Here is a 14,017-nt window from a genome sequence, read left to right as displayed (position 1 = left end):
ACAGTAGATGCTGCTGCAGTTTTTTCTTCATTTACTGCTACAGCCTCACTACCATTAGCCTGCAATGTCTTCACTGCTGAATTATATGCCATCAAGGTTAGCTCTTAGTAAAATTATTAATCTTTCCATCTCACCTGCCGTGATTTACAGACTCCCTCAGTGCTGTCTTCCATAAGGAAGAATTTCTCATCTTCTGTCCTATCGTGAAATACATTTATTACCAGTTAATTTCCTGCAGTGTGTTCAATCAGTTTTTGCTGGATCCCTGGTCATTCTGGTATTCCAGGAAATGAAATTTCTAACATTGCCCAGCAATTTCAATTTCATCACAACATACTCATGTTCCTTACAGCGACTATAAGCCTATCATTCTCAAAGCATGCTATGACAACTGGTCACGGATCTGGAAAAGTAACAACAATAAACTTTACCAGGTAAAACAAGATCCAAAGCTGTGGCTCTCTAGCTTCCGACAAAACAGAAGAGAGGAAGTGGTATTGGCAAGACTCAGAATTGAACACATTCATCTCTTCGTACTATTGGGAGAAAACCACCTCAGTCTTTATCCTGTCAGATGCAACTTACGGTCTGTCATTTTCTGGTTGATTGTCCTTTACCATTCAACCATTCGCTCTAACACTTTTCAGTCTCTCTCTCTCTCTCTCTCTCTCTCTCTCCCTCCCTCCCTCCCTCCCCCCCCCACATTGAACATCTCATGATTTATATCACTTCATAGGAAATGAAGCAAATATAGAACTTTTAATGTTTCTAAAATATATATTGACCTGTGCAGGAGCATGTAATTTAACATCTATAGCTATATGTTGCCTGTAAATAAACAATTGAGTAGATACAATTTGGTCTCAGTAGCCCTTGTATCTTTAAGCCTAATACTAACAACAACAATTTTGGAAGGATACAGAGCAGGGCAGCAAGATTGGTGACGGGAACAAAGGGATGCTCTTAACAAGAAAGGCTTCAGTTCTGCAAATTGCAGTGTCTGGAGACTAGGCACCTACAAGGACATCTGATTGAAGTATTTAATGCTTTGAATGGATTGAGCAAGCTCAGTGCTGATGGGATTATTGCTCAGACCACACACGAGGGGAGGGCACAAATTCAAATTGAGGAAGGATGGATGCAGAAAAAAATGTGCGTAAGTTTGTCTTTAGGTAACATGTGGTTGATTCTTGGAACAAATGTCCATCTGTTGTTGTGGAAGTTGATAGTTTAAATAAATTCAAGGAAGAACTAGACAAAACTGTTGTCTAGACAAACTGTTGGAGGGAATGACTAGGTTAAATATGAGGTGTCTTTTTTTTTTTTATCTGATGTATAAGTTTACATTCTTGCATCATATGCTAATATTTTGTTTGTTTTTGAGTCTTTGTCAACTAATATGAAAATTTTGGCAAAATGGGTTTATATGGCAAATAACCCTACGGAATATAAAAATTCTGTAGAGTTATTTGCCATTGTCTTCATCACTTTTTTGTTTCCCAGATAAAAAAAAAATGTGGTGGTTACTTTTTTTCTAATGGTAATCTAATTGCACACACCGGCCAAAAAAATATGATCTTTTGTATCAAGACAGTCACAGGCAGAAGAAATGCAAAGAAAAACTGAAGTGGGGGTGATGACATGTTGCCTTTTTGAGTATAAAGACCTCACAGGCCATTCGACTACGCTAATCTGAAGCCAGAATGAGGGAAATGTGTGATCTATCAGACTTTGAAAAAGGTCTCTTCTTGGGTGCATGTTTGGCAGGAGCCATGATTCCAGAAATGAAAGACATAACTGGTTTCTCAAAAGCATCATCTCAAAGGTTTTTAATGACTGCAAAGGAAGCAGTTCTTCCACATTTCAAAGTCGTAAATTTGGCAGAAAAACAATACTTCAAAAGCGAAGCCAATTCACTGTAAAGAGGGCTGTACAAAAAAATAGAACATCCAGTGTGCAGCAAATAATATCTGAATTATTTGCTGCACACAACCAAGTCCAGAACTATTTCAACCTGTACTACGTGCAGGGAAATGAAGGAATTGGGTATTGGCAGTTGCCTGTCTATTCGGAAGTCACATTTTTGCAGAGAAAAACAAGACAAATCTGCTTGCAGTAGTACTGAGAATATCATGATTGGACAAGTGTAAAGTGTGTTAGTTGTCTGATGGCACCAGGGGTTTCCTCTATCTCTCTGTTGTATTCTTTGTGATACAGAACTCTGGAGGCCAGAGATTTAAAAAGTGTGGGGAATGGTCTGTTGTGTAGCATTATGTTCTGTTGTTTCTCTGACCATTTAGCTGTTGGCCCCTATTGGGACACACTGTTGCCCACACTTTGTCACGAGGAGGCAGGTCAGGCACACAGTAGATTATTTAAGTACTCTGGCAAGCTCCACCACCTAATTTCCAAGGATTTCAGTGGCAAGGTCTGAAAATAAAGGGGGGGGGTGTACACTAGAATTTGGCCGAAAGAGATTTGCAAGAAAGTGGTAGGATTTAGATGTTGATTAGAATTTGGCGGCATTGTTAAGGGGTGTACTCGGTCGGTTTAGTGAGGGGGGGAGGCTGAAGACTGGGGGAAAACAGAAGGATGGGGACGATAGAGTAGGCATCCCCCAAAGAGGTCAGTGGAGATGAGCCCGACCAGGCGAAGTATGGGGGCAGGGAGGAGAGGATACAGAGACCTGTCTCCTCCCTCCCCTGCCTGGGGATGGGGTTTTAAAGGGAACCGGGTTAGAGTACCCAGTTGTTCAGATCACCAATGGCATGTTGGCAGCAAAGCTGCAGAATGTCTTTGTCGGTGATGGTTGTTATGTCCAAGGAATCCAGTAGGAAGGTCAAGCTGCCCATCCTGCTCCAAGAGTGGGATATGTTAGCTGGCAGTGGGGAACCCACCAGGCAAAGGGGTGGGAGAGACACACATTTACTTCCTGATTGGACAGTGGAACAGAAAGAAAAGTCATGGGGTTGGACAAATTGTGATACATTTTTGCTTTGCACTGATGGTAGTCAGAGTGTGTGGTGAGAGAACCTCATGAATGGATGCCCCTGCTTGCCATCTTAAGACAACGCAAGCATATGGAAGTGGTATCATGGCATGGGGAATTTTTTGTTGGCATGGACTGGGTCCATTGATATTGGTGGAAGGTTGAATATTATCCAGGGAGTACTTTAATTTTGTATCAGATCTGCAGCATCCTGCAGTGTTACGCTTTTATCCTGAAGGTGATGACCACTTTATGGATGGCATTGCAACATTGCATTGTGCCGGAACCGTATAAGAATGGTTTGGAGAACATGATAGATTTGTTCCATCTTAACCCCCCCCCCCATTCACCTTTCTTTCAACTTTTTTTTTTTTTTTTTGCAGCCACACAATATTTTGCTGGAAGAATGGTTACCATAATGGACTAAAACACACCTTATAGAATCTATACCATGCCTTACACTTGCTGTTATTAGAATCAAAAGCAGCCTGATTCGATACTGAATAAAGGTTTATATTTCTTTTGGCCAGTGTGTGTATATGCCTAATATAATTAGACTACCATAACGTACACACTCAACCACTCCAGGATTAAGCATATCTGTGATGCACTTCTGCAGTTTGCTTTTTAAACTACCACTCCAGGATTAAGCATATCTGTGATGCACTTCTGCAGTTTGCTTTTTAAACTATCACTTCTGTTAATGAAAAACACTGCACTGTTAGGATGAAAAAATGACTAAGTTTAATGCTAGAACAGTATCTGCTGTAATTAGTACAGTTAATAAGACTATAGAAAATTTAATTGTGAATGAGTAATCAACAAGTATCTTAAACTGAATTTTGAAAAAACAAAGTTTCAAATTAATTTAGAAAAAAAAAAATATGCCATATGTTCAAGCTTGCTATCAGCTCTTCATTGATAGTCATAAAATCAAATTAGAAATTTCAAAAACCTTTATATTGTGTTCAGATTTCTTTTTGAGATGCAAAAAAGAAGAAACTTTAAGATTATGTAAGCAAATTTTTTGGTGAAAAATGTGATGATTGTGTGTGTAAATATGGTAATTTATTTTAGCAAATTTTTTTTATATACATTATTATAACCAGAATATCAAGAATTGCTATTCTGACATGAAATTCTCTGAGCAGATTGCGGGGTTCTGTCTGATATATTAGGAGCTTTGTGAGCAGGCATAAAATTGTAATTATCCTATTGTACAAGACAATTAGGTCATATATATACAAATTTGGAAACCTCATATTAGAGAAAAATAGATCTATGGGAGAGGGTGCAAAGAAAAGCAACAGAATTAGTTGGGGGGAGGGGCACAATAGGATATTATTACCATGGAAGGCTGGAGGTCTGTAAATTGCAGTTGTAGAAATTAGGCATCTGCACGGTGACCTGATTGAAGTGCAGACGGCTTTAAAAGGGTTAAATAAACTAAATGGCAGTTAATCTTTACCTTTGCCCAGATTAAACACAAAAGGGAGCATAAATTTAAATTAGAAAAGGATGGTTTTAGAATAGGTATGCAGAAATTCATATTCATTTAAAGAGTAATCACTTTGTGGTGGTGGGTAGTTTGAAGAAATTTAAGCAAGGTTCGGACAAATTATTGGAAGGGGTAGGAAAATTTAATTTTTTTTTGCTGGTGCCATATAAGCATTGCTTCTGAATCATGTTGCCAATAACATGTTTTTGAAGTGAATCTTCTTTAGGCATGCTTCAAGCAATTTTCAGATGGGAGTAACTTGCGTTCGTGGATTGACAGAAAGCGCAATGAAAATGCGACACAGCAAACTAAGCCATAAGTAAACGCATTACAGGTGCTTTACAGAGCCAACTATCATGTTAGGCTGAATGCACCAGTTTTCGTCCGATCATCGATGTTAAGCAGCATTGAGCGCGTCTACTAATTGGCAGGGTAACCACCTGTGGAAAATATTCTAATTTTCACATATCATTTAATTTTGTTAATTGGTAAGGTAATAAAGTGTAAATCTGTGCTTTAATCTTTACTTTTATAGCCTGTGGATAATATTCCTCCTTCCTAGTTTTGCTTATTAGAATTCCATTAATAGAATTAAAATTCAATTCGTAAATGTGATCACAATGACTGGCACTTACTACATTAGTATTAGTAATGGCTGCATGGTGCAAGAAAGCCTATGGCTTATGCTGCACCAGCCAAAAAAAAAAAAAAAAAAAATCCAAACAAAGCAATGATAAAAAAAAATAAATAATAATTAATAAAAAAAAAGGAAATTAAACCTATCATCCTATGTGCTACCCTTACCGGAAAGTACTATCCAGATGACCTTTGAAATTCCCCAAACTCTCGGACTCTACCACCCATGAAGGCAACTTATTCCAGTAATTTATAACTCGCTGGCTAAAATAAAACTTCCTGCAGTCCAATCTAAACATTTCCTCCCGTAACTTGAATTTACGTCCCCTAGTTCTAGTATCATTTATAATCTTGAAAATTTTGTCCTCATTCATTTTACTGATGCCTCTCAGAGCCTTAAACACCTCAATCAAATCTCCTCTAAGGTGTCTAGTTTCCTCTGCAACCCACATATTCGAAGTCTTTCTTCATAAGGATGCCCTTTTGCCCATTTCACCAGGCGAGTTACCCGTCTTTGTACCCTTTCAAGAAGCTCAATGTCTTTCTTTAGGTGCGGTCTCCATACTTGAACACAGTATTCCAATTGTGGTCTAACATAAGCCTTATATAATGGGATTATCACGTCCCTATCTCTACTTGCAGAAGTTCGATAGATCATCGATAGGACACCATGGGCCTTCCTTGCAACCTGTTTACAATGCTCAGAGAATTTCATGTCTGACCATATCGTAACACCCAAGTCCCTTTCCTCCAGTACTGGGTTTAATTGAACTCCACCAAGTGAATAAGTTATTTTGGGATTACTGTTTCCCAGGTGTAATACCTTACACTTTGTTGGATTAAAGCATAGCTGCCATTTTTCTGACCATTCCTTTCCTGAAGTCTATCTAGGTCTCTCTGAAGAAGCTCAGCTTGACAGTGATCATTAACTACTCTACCAATTTTAACATCATCTGCAAATTTAGACATCATGCCCTCTATCCCTTCATCAATGTCGTTTATGAAAATTAAAAACAACAGTGGTCCTAATACTGATCCTTGGGGAACCCCACTTCTTACATCAACCCAATCTGTGGAATAGCCATTTATCACAACCCTCTGCCTCCTGCCCTGAAGCCATACTTCTATCCATCTAAGGATTTTCCCAGTGATTCCAACCTGTTCCAGCTTATAAAGCAACCGCTCATGTGGGACTGAGTCAAAAGCTTTGCTGAAATCTAAATAAACAATGTCGAAATTATTCCCTAAATCCAGCTCGTGAGTGACCCTTTCAAAATAGCAAACCAGATTTGTTAAACATGATTTTCCCTTTACAAAACCATGCTGAGTATCCTTGAGAATTTCAATTCGATCCAAATGATCCTGAATTCCACCCTTGATCATTGCCTCCATGATTTTGCCTACTACTGAAGTCAGACTGACAGGTCGATAATTTCCAACTTCACTTTTAGAGCCACCCTTATGTATGGGAGATACAGTTGCACTTTTCCAATCCAAGGGAATCTCCCCAGAGTCTAGTGATGCTCGCATAATTAGCCTCAATGGTTCAATGCACTCGCTTGCCGCCTCCCTTGAGATTATAGGGTATATTCCATCAACTCCAGGAGCCTTACTGGTCTGTAGGCTCGAAAGTTTTTTTCATTAAATAATCTTGCGAAATTTCAATATCATTAATTACATATTTTTCAACTTCGCTCCCACAATTTCCCATTGCCACAAAAGGTTTTTCATTTGTAAATATAGATGCAAAATAACTGTTGAGTTCATCTGCAACGGCAGCTGGTGTATTTAATACTATCCCCTTTCCCTTACGTAAAGGTCCGATCTGGTTTGTCCTGCTTTTCTTGTCATTTATATATGTGAAGAATTCTTTATCCCCCCTCTTTGCTCTGTTTGCTAGTGATTTCTCATAAACTGCCTTTGCCTGTCGAACCTTTTCTGTGGCTCTATTACACATCACCTTGTAGTTGTTATAGGCTTCAGTACTTTTTATTGCTCTGTAACCTTTCCATGCCACCTTTTTCTGCTCAAGTAATGTGGCAACTTCACTATTCATCCAACTTGGAACCCTCCTCGTAGAGTATTTTTTTTTTTTTTTTAATGGTATATACGCATTCAAGGCATCTGTGATTAATGTTTTAAAAGCGTACCACAGTTCAAATGTATTTATTTTCTGCACGATATCTACCCAGTTAATAGAGGCCATGTTAGTACCTTAAGGCATCGTAATTTCCTTTTCTGAAATTAAAACCCATTCCTTTGCCTTTTACTTCTGCTACCTCTCTCGTCATCATCCACCGTAGAACTCCATGATCACTTCCTGCTACTGGTTCCTCTACTGTCAGCCCTGTTATGTCATTATTGTTCACTATACATATTGTATAGTGAACAATATTTTGTAATGATGTGTCCATCGTAAAGTGATTTTAATTGTACAGTGAACCAATTGTAAAGTGGGGGTTAACTGTAGTGAGTGTTTAAAGCGTGTGGAGCACGTACACATGCAATGCATCTGTGGATTGACAAAAATTGCCAAGGAAATGCAACACGAAATGATTCATCCCCCAATCATTGTACCACTTCATGCATTGTTCATGCCTGGTACAGAGTGGTACAATCAATACCTCTACTGATTGTTTCATGTTTTTTCTTTTGTCATTCTCCACTGTATTTAATAAAAAAAAAAAACCGGAAAAAAATTTATAATTCAACATGTCGAAGACTAATAGTGAGCATTGTAAGGTGTATAGAGCATGTATATGTGCAGTGCGACTACTGAAACCACCTCCATTGCGTACAAAGGAGAGATCTAAGCTGTTTTGACAGCAGAAGGAATTAGTGTGCGATGGAAGAAGCCAGAGATGGTCCATCCACATCTTCAGAAATTACATCTCCCCAGAAATGTTAGAAACGTATTTGGAAGGAGTCATGGAAGTTGATACTGCAAATGAAAATGAAGAGTTCTCGAAGCCCAGTCATAAATGAAAAGTGAAGGAGCCAAAACAGACTGCCAGAAGTATTCTATCAAATCGTTCAACATGTAGCAGACTTAATATACAGCCAGAGCAGCAACAGGATTTTAAGAAACACCGAAGTTTCCATGCACAGTATAAACATACATTCCTGGATAATGATTTCGGTTCAGTTTGTTCTGTGTATGATCGGCTTTAGTTCAAGAATGATGTGAAGATTGTAGCAGCTTGAGATCTTCTTCAAACAGCATTTCCAAATGAGGATGTAAGTCAAATGTCGGTCTGTAACAGCTCTTGTGGCTCTCAAGAACAAAGTGATTCTGGCTCTATTGAAGTCAAATGGTTTTCAATATCATTTCCCATTCATGCAGATTCGTCACCTGTAGCATTTATGGTCAACACGGGATCCTTGGTTAAGTGATAAATGTACGCCTAAAGAAGTTTCACTTAACTTCCGCTATGCGTTCTTGGCACACAATTTTTTTTTTTTTTTTTTTTTATATATATATATATATATATATACACACTTGCGCCTAAGAGTCTGGAATCGTGCTTCATTTTACTTAATTTTTGAAGTTTCTTTTTAAAAATAGAACCAACTTGTTTACCAATTTTTATTAAAATATTTTCTATTATGGATAAAAATCTAAAAAATTAATTAATATAGAACATTGTAGATCTAGAATATTATAGAAAATGGGAGCATTGTTTCAATATTAAAGAAGATTACTGGAATAAGTTGCCTTCATGGGTGGTAGAGGCCGACAGTTTGGGTAAATTCAAAGGTCATCTGGATAGTACTTTCGGGTAAGGGAAGCGCATAGGATGATAGGTTTAATTTCCTTTTTATTTATATTTTATTTTATTTTATTTTTTTATTTATTAATTAGTTATTTATTTTAGTTATTTATTTATTTTTTGTTTTTATCATTGTTTTGTTCGGATTTTTTTTTTTTTTTTTTAGCTGGTGCAGCATAAGCCATAGGCTTTCTTGCACCATGCGGCCGTTACTAATACTAAATACTAATACTAATACTAAGATTGTAGATGATTCTAGAATGTTTTTGCAATAATATAAATTGAGGAGAAAGAGCTGTAACTTATAAAATTAAGCACCCATCATTCAGAAAGAGTGATGTAAGTTTGTGTTTTGTGATAAAACTGGCAAAAAATAAGGAACAGTTTTGAAAAAATGTTTTCACTCGATACAATTTAACTCTATTTAATTCACAAAAAACTAGGTGTTTCATTTAAAGGAGTACAAACTATCATTAATCAGTTCAAGGAGACTGGCAGTTTAAGGGACAAACCATGACCAGGATGACCATGCTTAACAATGGAAGCATAAAATAAGACCACAAATTGGAAAAATTATTAAAATTGGAAAACTGAAAGAAAGTCTCCATACCATTCAGAGACCAGATTTATTTTCCCTTGTAGCTTTAAATTAAGAGCATATAAATGACTAAATGTCTGTAAGAATTGCAAGATCAAACAGCCACTCTGTATTTGATAGTTTTATTGGTTTCTTCTTTTCTGCCATAAAAATATCAATTTCATGACACAGTTTAAAGAAACGATATAACACTTTATCACGACTTGGCCATCTCACTGCACTATGTAAAATTACACCTTCCTATTCAGCTTCAATTTCTAACTGTTGAAACATATGGTGATTGATTCCATGTGATCTTATAAAATTTACAGTTGAAATAACCACATTCAAAATGTGTTGGAGATCCAATACTTTCCCACAGAAAGCTTCTTGATGCACAATGCAGTGAATTCCAATTGGAGGTTCAGCTCTGATATCTATCATGTTCTTGTTTATTCTACCCATAAGCCCAATGTTTTCACCAATCATATTTTTTTTACACTGCCAGTTTGACTCCTACCAGGTTTTTAATATTTAATCCTAATTTTTCAACAGATTGGCAAAAATTTTCAAAACAGTTTTCACCTGTAGTTGTTCTATGTATATTCTGTAGATCAGCTAAATCTTCAACTGGTACAAAATTATCATTAATTCCACGAGGAACTGTAATGGGCTTTTTTCACTCTGTGGCTGAAAGTTAGTCTATCTCAGGCATAGATAGCAAGATCCCTCCCCCACAGAAACTGGGAGTTTTTCGTCCAGCAAAATGGGCAAATCGACCAAAAGAACACACTGTAATTTACAGACAAAAATACGGGTTTATGTAATCATTTACGGGTAACCCTAATATAATAATTTGATTAATTCCACGCATGAAGATAAGGAGTTGGGTTATGTCATTTATATCAAGTGTCACACTAAAATATTTCATTTGTTATGTTTTCCAAAAGTTCTTTGAACAAATTCTTCCCAATATCTTCTACTCTTCGCATAAAACTAATATCTTGTATCATTGTTCGTTTCTCCACAAAAATTTCTTCCACAGCTTTTAACAAATTCACCCTCACTGAACGGCTTACTTTCAAAAGTGATCAAATGTGCAACTTAATAACTGGCACTTACAGCAGATAAATTTCTTGACTGATATGTTTTCAGTGTTTTGTTGTTTTCTTAATTTGTTTTGTAACATTGAACATTCTTCTTTTCACAACACTCCTTTATATTGATCATAAGATTTATGCTTGAAATCATAGTTGTTGGTTTTAAATTATATTTTTTAAAAATGAGTCTCATTACACATCAAACACACTGCTTTTTTGTCTTACTCAATGAAGAAATAGTCTTCAGTCCACCTTTAATTAAAAACATGACACTCCAAATCAACTTTCCTCTTTTGGAACATATTTAAGGATAATTTTTTTTAATTCAGTACAAATTAATAGGAGTTCAATACAATGAACAAGTTATATCAAAATAGTAGAATTTCACAATATGAAAAGATTGATAAATACATAACTGTATTTAGCGTACATATGACTGCACTGGATTGCATGTACATGTTTGATACAGTCCAGCTTGACACTTGCATGCCTGTACATGCAGTGGTGCAACTGTTTAAATGCTGTTTTAGTTCACTTTCCACCCGGGCCGTATAAAAATTATTCACGGGCCGTACGTTGAACACTGCTGATCTAGACCAAGTCCGTGAAGTCTTGCCCATCTTCCCAAAATTTATGGGAAACCTTGCAGGTTGCTTGGAACAGTATTAGTCAAGACACTATTATAAAATTAATCACTACAATGCCATGTGTGTAAGGCAGTGATAAAATCTCTTGGAGGATATTTTGATGAAAAATCAGTATAGTTGTTAATATTAATCATTTCAATAATTTTTTTGTCAAAATTTTTCAGTGCTTAATAAAAAATCTTAGAATACTTTGCAGTGTATTGTTTTTTTTATATTAAACTTTACATTCTCATAGCTAATTTCAAAAAAATTAATGAAGACTATTCTCATAGCTGTGATTCCAAACTTTTAGGCTGGAGTGTATATTGTCTTATTGCAGAGTTGATTGTAGCAGACTGTCTAAAAGAAAGAATGGGTAGTGTTGTTAAATATAATTATTCTGATATAACATTGGTATGATCAGCATATGTTAACTTACAAAGCTTGTTTGTACAAGAGTTCTCTAAACCTTACTTGAAAGAAGTATTTAATGGTCCAAGGATATATTTGCTTATCAGACAAAAAAATTCATTTCTTATTTATGAATGAGAGAGAAAGAGAGCGTGTGCAACACAGCATAATGCATACTAGAAAGCAAGTTATCAAATTTACAAAATTTAAATGAAAATTCAATTTTATTACATAATCTTCTCTGTGTTTCTAATTAAACTTCTGACTTTACTCCTCATTATTTAGGTGATTATGTTCAGGCACCATGAGTTTAAACTGTTTTATGTAGTTATTATTTTTAAAGAATAAAAGAATGTAATTTTTAAAAATCTTTAATTTTTAAAGAGCAGATGTTTTACAGACTCACTCCGTCAGATGAACAAATATGCTGTTGGAAGAGAAACTGAAGTAGACCATGTCCACTTAGATGCTGAGTTACAACTAAGTATGAAAATGTTTCGAGCTCAAAGAAACATGTATATTTCTGGATTTGCTCTCTTTCTTGCCCTGTAAGAACTCATTTTATATAAACATTTAGCAGAATAGAATGAATATAATTTCACTAAAATTATTGCATTAAGTAAGAAAAAAAATCCTGTCTTTAATAATTAAGTAACCTTGATTATAATCACTTGACTCAATGTTGATCATACTTAATATTAAGTGTGATCATCATACATAACTTTTTTGCTCCCCGTTATAATATTTGATACCAAGCATGAATAATAATTATCATTTTTCTTCAATTTTACCATTATTATTCATTATAGTCTCGCTTCACTTGAGTGCTTGTATTATGCACTTCTTTCAAAACTTATTTTTGCTTTCACAAACTTAGGTGGGATTGCTCTGTACTTGCGTTTGTAAGTACATAGCAATATTAATAAAATTAGCCATGATAACCTTAATTTCTTCAAAGTTGCATTTTTGAACTTTTGGTTTTGTTTACAGTTGTCATAGTACAATTTCTTGACTTTATTTTTAATAAATTCTTATAAAATGAGTAGTACTGTTTTGTTTGAATTTAAGGATAATTGGTTGTTTTCGAATTTGTGACAAGGCATCTAAAGTCATGGGGCATTATTGTTTCTGTAAATTGCACATTCTTTTGTTGGTTTGCCTCTTTGCTTATTGAAAATTTTGAGAATCATGGGGGTGGGGAAATTGTGCATCAATTGCTGGAAGCTGACCAACTTTAGCAACAGTTTTAAAAGAAGGCCCATAAAAAAAATTCCTTCTATTTCTTTGGAAATCAAATCCACTCATTTTCTGCACCACTTAGAACAGCACTTGCAGTCATAGTGTTAGCTGTGAGTGTTCCGAAACTTAGGTAAGTCATCTACTTTATTAGTAATGGTAAATGCCCATTTAAAGTTTCACAGGCTTTGGCTTTTTCTGTAGAAACTAAAACTTCAAATATAGTCTGTAATAGTGAGTGCCATTGAAAATTGATACTCGCTGTTATAGCAGACCATATGAATGTCACATAACTACAATAAGCACATGAAGAACTGTATACAGTAGAACCTCATTACACATAGCCTAAATATTTTAGGATAATTTATTTTTATTAGATAATACATTAAGTCTGATCCTTGCCATGGTTGATTAGTCAGGAGCAAGTGTGCATAAGTACTGAGTGGCCGTGGTTCAAGCTCATGTGACTGCTAAATATAGTGCTGTTCCTTGTATTCTTTCTGTCTTGTGAACTCCTTTTGACCATGTTGTGGTCATGGAGTATAAGCTGAAAAGTTAATATTATTATCTCCAAAGAGTAATAATCACCAGCATTAAGCCAGAATGTTAACCTGTATTTCCAGATTGGTCTGATAGGTAATGTACTTGTCTACAAAATAATGGTCATGAGTAAAAGTACTACCTCCAGTATGGGTGTTTTTTGATTTTCCAATATTTTTTTAATGAGGTATAAATAGTGCAATATGATATAAGCAATTAAATTGCTTTACAAAATACAGACTATTGTACTATTAAGTACTGTACTGTGAACTAGTATTGATTGTGCCAGAATGAGTGATTTTATACATTGCAAAGACATAGTAACAATGACATGCAGACTAGAAAATATGTGAAACAGAAATTAATGTTTGGAAATTAATGGAACAATGCATAATGGGAAATAAATACAGCACCTCTGGTGCTTTTTTAAATTAATTATTTTATTTATTTATTTATTTATTTTTTGTCTGTGTAGACTATTTCTCCTTGTCCCTGTACTGTTGACTACCCTCAGAGAAATAATCAAAATGTGCTTAATTTTTGACAATTCTAAATTTTTGAGTTTCTTATGCACCTTCTTGCGATTAACCACCCCAGCCAGTTTAGGAGTCTTAACCAGCCTGTAAAGTATTAA

The 14,017-nt window shown here is 35.6% G+C and overlaps 1 protein-coding gene across 2 annotated transcripts in view; it reads left to right on the top strand.

Moving 5' to 3' along the window:
- Positions 1-14,017, top strand: part of LOC150078099 (B-cell receptor-associated protein 31-like) — an 88,385-nt gene that overhangs the window by 53,351 nt on the left and 21,017 nt on the right. For both annotated transcript variants that reach the window (XM_090384631.1, XM_090384632.1), the window contains exon 4: positions 12,008-12,155. In XM_090384631.1, the coding sequence (XP_090240757.1) occupies positions 12,008-12,155 (148 nt within the window). The remainder of the gene's footprint in view (positions 1-12,007; positions 12,156-14,017) is intronic.

This window comes from Mastigoproctus giganteus, chromosome 11, assembly GCF_048544385.1.
Source record: "Mastigoproctus giganteus isolate SK-2022 chromosome 11, ASM4854438v1, whole genome shotgun sequence".
NCBI classification, from domain to species: domain Eukaryota; kingdom Metazoa; phylum Arthropoda; class Arachnida; order Uropygi; family Thelyphonidae; genus Mastigoproctus; species Mastigoproctus giganteus.
Note: the sequence above shows the minus strand (reverse complement) of the source record. Positions and strands in the feature narration are given on the sequence as shown.